The sequence below is a fragment of the Prunus mume genome, linkage group LG1 (genome assembly GCF_029339155.1).
Source record: "Prunus mume cultivar Tortuosa linkage group LG1, ASM2933915v1, whole genome shotgun sequence".
In the NCBI taxonomy this organism is placed as follows: Eukaryota; Viridiplantae; Streptophyta; class Magnoliopsida; order Rosales; family Rosaceae; genus Prunus; species Prunus mume.
Genome location: NC_142698.1, coordinates 27,174,507 through 27,181,517, shown reverse-complemented (window position 1 = coordinate 27,181,517; position 7,011 = coordinate 27,174,507). Strand labels below are relative to the sequence as shown.

Here is a 7,011-nt window from a genome sequence, read left to right as displayed (position 1 = left end):
ACATTTTTACATTTAGACGTCGTTATCTACTCTACTAGTGCCGTGGTTTGCTATTACTCTATACGACAGTAATGTTATAAATACTGTCGTAGTACATGAGGACGTAAGACGTCAAGATATTTATTTTTACCATCATGGTATATGAAATTATACAACGCTGATTCTGAAGAGTTTGTTGTGTTTAACTAGTAGTTAACACAAGATGCAGTTTTGGTAAAATGTCGTCTTTATTTTTTATGTTGGTAACTTCATACCTACTGTCATTGTTTTTGGGATTAAGAGTTTATGTATGGAGAAAACATGTTTAATAAGACGACGTTTTGTAAGTTTGAGGCTTCGTGTTTTAAAAATACCCAAGCGGATCTCGATTTTTGAGGTGTTTAAGTTACTTATCGACTATGATTTTCTATTACCGTCGTCTTTCTAAACACAACAACGGTATTTATTTATTCCGTCGTTGTTTTCTGGTTGTCTTTTTCCATTTTTGTAGTAATGCAACCGCATGTAGGTCCAAGTCCAACAACACTTTACAATTAATTGAGAGAATTTTAATAAAACCTAAGGGCCGTTTGATAATGATTTCAATTTTAGTTTTTAATAATTTTCATTTTTTGTGCTAAAGTGTAGAGAAACAAGAGGGAGAATGAAAGTGAGAATAAGAGTGGAGATGAGATTTAGAGGGAAGATGAAATAGTAGATGGGAGGGAGGAGTAAAAAAAGTGAAAACAAAAACAAAAAACTTATATATATTTGAAGTTGTTTTCACTTTCAAGTTTTTGTTTTTAATTTTGTTACTCCTCCCCCATCCTCCCCTCTCATCCTCTCTTTCAATCTCATACTCACTCTCATTTTCCTCTATACAGTAGCACAAAAAATGAAAATTAAAAACTAAAAACTAAAATTGAAATGGTTATCGAACGGGCCCTAAGGACTTCAAAGAAATTTAAATGCATGAAGAAATATATATAAAAAAATATTCAAACTGAGTGACACAGTAGAGAAGTACGAGTACACGGATCTCAAGCGGTCACCCAAAAGTAATAACGCCGTTATCCACATTGGAATCCACCAGAAAATCTCTAAATTTGATTAATAATAAGAATAAACTGACAAATGGAATGCCATGAGTTGGCCTAAATAAAAAACAAAGAAACCCTAGATTCCAGAATATTCATAAACTTAGCTAACAAGAAAATAATAAAAATCCTAGCTAAAATCATGTTAGGAAAATAATATTCTAATAGATAACTTCTACAAAGGGTGTCCCTCATATAAGTTTATTTGAGGGATTCCTCAACTGAAACTCACAGTATATATATATATATATATATATATATATATATATATATATGGAGGGAGAGAAACATAAATGAAGGGAAAGAGGGAGAGGGGGGCAACAAGTGGTAGAGGAATTGCAAACCTTGGGTACAGTCGTTTTCTTTCTTTTTCTTGAAATTTTGTTCAAAAGAGTAAAATTGAAACCCAATGTCTAGCTGGAAAAAAACATTTAAATTTCCTTTTTAAAAGACATGTTGCAATATCTGGGTGGAAACGTACCATTCTATAACACTAAACCTTGATCAATGGGGCAAAGTGAGCTACTTTAATTTCCGGGAGGCAATATAAGATTTTACCATACTTTAGTAAAGGCTTGTTCAGAGTGATTATGGATATGCCAATAATCACTTCTATGGAGAATTACTTTAAGTGGTTTTAAGTGAATTTAGAGAGAAACACCTCCCATGTGTTTCTCCCCATAATCACTTAAAATTGCTTAAAATGATTATATGGAGAATCACATGGGAGGTGCTTCTGACCTATCTAGAATCGCTAAAAAATGAGCACTAAATAAGCCTTAAAATGAGATGACTTTAGGCAGATATCTGGGTTAACAGAAAGGCCTAGAAACAATGTCACTTTTTTAAGGCCTATTTCCATCAATGACAGGAGCTCCTGGGTTTGATCGGCGAAGGTAAGCTGAATGCGGCAAAATACCAAACAGAGCCACCCACTTCAAACTACACGACCACAGCTCCTACAACGTCGAAATATTGTATCGGTTCCCTTTGGAAAATCTGGTTAATTTAGTACATATTGAAATTTATTGACAAACAATTAATTAAGATTAGATTGGTGGTTGTGTTTCAAATTGGTTCTCAAAGACAATGAGCACGAACCGACGTGGAGTCGCACTGTTCCAACTAAAAAACCCATTTATGTTTTATTTTCGATTTTGGGGAGAGAGAGAGAGAGAGTGGAGAAGAAAATGAGAATATTAAATGTTTAGAAAAAGAAAATAAATTAATATGTTAGATGTAATCTCAGCCTTTCAGCACTGTTCAATCAAATGGTTTAAAAAAAGTTATATATATAAATACGTTGCATTGCACGCAGGCTCCTCTAAGAGCATCCACAATGGGCTCCCTAAACCACCTCTTTAGACAAATTTTAGGGAGAAATTGTAAAAATACAACTCCAACCACACTCCCTATCCACCTCCTAAAATAGGGAATCCTCTAGGAGCTCCTAAATCTAAGGAGAGAGAAAGGACTCCTAGTGGCTTCCTATAATTTAATGCTGTTTTATTTAATGAGTATTTCAAACTTTTATTTAATACTAACTATTTTTTATTTTATTTATTAATAGGGATGGACCAATTAAAAAAGAGTTATAGCATTTATGACTCTCCAAATTAGGGAGTATGGTTGGAGTTGAAATTTTTTAGAGAGCTCCTAAAATAGCTTTCTTATATTCTTAGCCAAATTTTAGCTAAAAAATAGAGAACATCACTGTGGATGCTCTAATGCCTCACAAATTGTCGAATTTCATCTCTACCTTTTTGCATTCCATAAGGATTGCTCTCGCTGAATCCATTTCGACTTCCTCCTATGCGCATCTTCTTCCGGAATTTTGATGCACTGCTGTTTAAGTTCAAATTCACCTTGGGGGGACTACAAAAGCAAAATGAAGCTGCGACCGCCTGTAGGTATAATAAATGCTGATACAGTTAAAAGGGCAAATCTTCATATTTTGACATCCCAACAACAACAGCAGAGATTAAAAGATAAATAATTTCGTTTCCAATATCAAGGAAAAGTTTGGGTACCTGCAGATCGAGACGGTGAACGTTAAAGATGTCCTTCATAGAGTGTGAATTATATGCTAATAGATAAGATTTATATGCTTCTTTTGCCGCTTGGCGCAGATAGTAGTTGCCCTCAACCATCTTCTCCTGCATCAGTCACGGCAATACATAAGTTTCCTCGGAACCAGTTATTGTGTAGTAATAGGTAACAGCTGCAGCCTGAAGAAAGGAAATTACCAATTGAGACTGCACATTTTTCAGCTTATTCTTATTAATCTGTTGCTCTTCAACGGGGACCTTTTCAGCCTGAAAACAGAATAAAATAAAGAATTGAAATGGAGAACAAGCACCGCACATAGAAACCTTCAGAAAAGCGATTAGCGCTTGCTTTAAATACATACCGTCAAATAGCGAATAAACTGCATCTCTTCGGGAATGAGGAAAAGAAATGCCTTTCCTTTTCCACCTTCCCCTCGAGCTGTTCGACCGACCCTATGGATATATTCCTGCAAGCAGATATCCCAAAGCGTTTTAAGAAAGGGAAAAAGAAACGGAACTCAGGAATGGATATATTCACCATGCTACAAAATGGATAAAGAAGAACTTTATGATACAAAACTTAAGTGAAATCTTTTAGTAAAGAAGGAATTAGACACCTTGGGATCATCTGGAGGATCAAACTGCACAATCACGTCCTACAAGAAAAGAAAAAACAAGCATTAGATTTACCACGAGCATTCGCTTATTTTGATGTGACAGAGCGTATTGGCATAACATGATGTTCAAAAAAAGTGTAGGGAAAGTGCAAAAAGAAAGAGGAAGCATACCACAGCAGGAATATCTAGGCCACGAGCAGCAACATCAGTACAGAGTAAGATTCCTTTCTCTGCTTTGCAGAAGTCAAAAAACGTTTTGGTCCTCTTCTGTTGCTTTTGCTTTCCATGGATATCAAAGCAATCCACATTAACGTATCTAAGAAGGTCCGAGTGGAATTTGACTGAGTTACAAGAAGAGAAGAAGACCATCACTTTCTTAGACCGAGTCGCCACCAGAAATGAATATAGGAGAATAAATCTCTCCTCACTGGGCACAATAAAATAGCCTTGTTTCAGCCCTTCATTGGTGACCTGTATATATTGCACACAACGTCAGATTTTAGAGATTAGGGCTAAATCAAAACAAGAAGAAAAAACATATATTTAGTTACGAATACGAAGTAGATTTAATTTCAAAATAGACATGATGAACACAAAATAAATGTAAAAGGAGAAATACGTCAAACCAGCTGAATTCCTACCTTACTTCTCCCACCATCCACATCAATCAAGTGATATTCTTTCAACGACAATCTAACAAGATCTTGAACCTACAGGTTTAATGGGAAAAGTATTTTAAGAGCAAGGCAATCATGGGAACACACAAAGGCCCTTAGACTCAAGGCATCAAAAGTTAATGAACTATTAACTCTGCGTAGCGTATCAATTTATGCTAAAAATATTTAAAAACAATGTAGAAAGCAAGAGATTGACTATAACAATAAGGATATATATATATATATATATATATATATATATATATATATATATAGAAATATGATGCACAAACCTTCGTAGTTTGGGTTGCTGAAAATAAAGCTGTTTGCCTTTTCTGCACATCCATTAGCAACTCAATCAGCCAAAGGACATAACCACGTAAAATCCATTAAAATTAATGTATCTTGGCAGAATGCCGATTATAATCATACACAATTAACAAAACTCCAAGATATGTTGCGAGCTGGATGCATCTACTGTTCGCAGCCTAGAGTCTTCGTAACACAAGGTAGATTATTAAATCAAATACTGTACCTTGGGTAGAAGCTTAATAATCTGTTTCATTTCTTCCTCAAAGTTTGCTTCCATAATCCTGTCAGCTTCATCAATTATGAGGCACTGCAAGTCCAAGAGAACAATTAAGCTAAGGATCATCAAATGATAAATCTCGTCAAACAAAGAATATTCAAAGGATCGTCAACCAAGATAAATTTCGTCTCTAACACAACAATCGAAATTGCAAAAGGACTCCAGTATCTCGGCCAAAGGATTAATAACCACAAAGAATATTCAAATGTCAGAGAAACATTACGTAGAATTTTCTTCCAATAAGAAAATACAAATACTTTTGAAAAACTACAACAATATTGCCGAAGAATAGATGCGAATGACCTTCAAGTTCTTATATATGAATCCCTTGGTATTCTGGAGATGGTCAAGAAGTCGACCAGGGGTTGCAACCAATAGATTTACTCCTTTTACAAGACGTTCTGCTTCACCTCTCCTAGCTGCACCACCGATAACCAACTCAACAGTATGTGAGTGGTACTTCAGAAGGTTCTTTGCCACGGCATAGGTCTGAATTATTTGAAAGGAAAAGTAGTCAGGGTAGAAAGAAGGGGATCAAATGTTCAGAATACAACAACATAACAAGTAATAAAGCATAAATTTTTACACAAATATTTCCATTTTTGGCTTCATTCTTTCGTAGTCTTGTCAGCTTCATCAATTATTTAGAGAATTTCTTTCATTCTTTTTCGAGAATTTGTATATATATTATTGAGAATTTGTCATATTTTAAGCCCAGTAATAATGGGATCATTATTCGATGAGAAGTAGGCTTTAATGTTCAATGAAAAAAGTAAAGTGCTCGCGAGTACTTTAGAAGGCAAAAATTAAATCCAATTTGTTTAGGCATCAAAACGATGCGTTCTTGACTTGGAGCGAGATCAATATGAGAAGGATGACGAGAATATGTCAGTGTTTCACCTGAATTGCAAGTTCCCGTGTTGGACAAATAACAACAACACCCGTTCCATTACGAGGAGTAAACTTTATGTGATATAGCAACTCCACAGCTGGTATAAGAAAAGCAAGAGTCTTCCCGGATCCTGTCCTAGCAGCTCCCAGGACATCTTTTCCAATCAATAGTGATGGGATTGCTCTTGCTTGAATCTGCAGGTGTAAATCTTTTCCGATCAATACTATAAAAGGCCAAAGCCTTATTAATCAACTTATAACCAATCAAGTTCAGCCAGAAAATTTACCTCAGTCATATACTGAAAGTTTAGTTCCTGAATGGCCTTGAAAGTGTTGGCAGACAAATTCAATGAATCAAAAGAGTCTGTGCTCATAATCCCAGTTCCTCCACCTCTCTTGACATTCTTCTTCCTCTTATTCTCCTCCTCCACCCCCTCTGCTTCTTCTTCTTTGTTTTCCTCGTTGACCTCTTCCTTTCCCTTCAATATTTTCGTCTTCTTCTCCTTATTGTTATCATCACCTTCTCCTTTCTCTTCTTCTTCGTTTTGTTGGGCCTGATAAGGGTTTCGAGGCTCTGATTCTTCCGATGGTTTCTTCCCTCTCTTTCTCTTGCGCTTCTTGTTCTTCGTCTCGTCCTCCGTAGATGTGTGACGTATTGGGTCTGTCATGGCGACTAGTTCTCAGAAGAGCTCTCTCGCAGAAACTGTGAGAATGAGGTTTTAGGGTTTGGAGTTTTATGGTACCGGCATGGTACAAGACGTCATCTTACCCTTTTTTTTAAAAATCTAAATATATAATGTCAAGTGGGCCGTGGCCCACATATCAGATATTAAACTGATAAGGAATTTGGGTGGAGAAACTGCAGAGAAAGAAAGAAGGAAGAACGAAAATAGAAAAGAAGAATAAAGATTGCAGGAGTTAATTTCACGTTGTTATTCAATTAGGGCTTCTCCTTTTTTTTTTCTTTTTTTTTTCTTTTAAATTATTACGTTTGACAAAAAGAAAATAATAATTTAAGGATATTTTAGGAATAACAGTGGGTGGGAAGATAAGGTGGGTGAGGAAATATGATAGGGTAGTGGAAATAGTAGCGCTCTTTTCGGGTTGCTTGATTAAGTTTCACAATTTTCTGCT

At 35.6% G+C, this 7,011-nt stretch overlaps 1 protein-coding gene across 1 annotated transcript; it reads right to left on the bottom strand.

The window, feature by feature from the left end:
- Positions 1–1,512: 1,512 nt before the first annotated feature.
- Positions 1,513–6,632, bottom strand: LOC103325340 (ATP-dependent RNA helicase HAS1-like). Its single transcript, XM_089054278.1, has 12 exons — positions 6,165–6,632; positions 5,887–6,072; positions 5,290–5,475; positions 4,933–5,016; positions 4,691–4,732; positions 4,383–4,451; positions 3,913–4,212; positions 3,742–3,780; positions 3,487–3,591; positions 3,323–3,391; positions 3,107–3,232; positions 1,513–2,980 (listed from the first exon to the last, which is right to left on the bottom strand). The coding sequence occupies exons 1-12, from the start codon at positions 6,543–6,545 to the stop codon at positions 2,801–2,803; spliced, it is 1,767 nt and encodes a 588-aa protein (XP_088910404.1). The 5' UTR covers positions 6,546–6,632; the 3' UTR covers positions 1,513–2,800.
- Between the last annotated feature and the right edge of the window lie 379 nt (positions 6,633–7,011).

Coding starts and splice junctions, on each gene's coding strand:
- LOC103325340 (XM_089054278.1), bottom strand. CDS start 6,545: ATGACAGACCCAATACGTCACACATCTACGGAGGACGAGACGAAGAAC. Junction 4,452..4,690: donor CAGCAACCCAAACTACGAAG/GTTTGTGCATCA, acceptor TTAAACCTGTAG/GTTCAAGATCTTGTTAGATT. Junction 3,392..3,486: donor AGTTTATTCGCTATTTGACG/GTATGTATTTAA, acceptor TTCTGTTTTCAG/GCTGAAAAGGTCCCCGTTGA.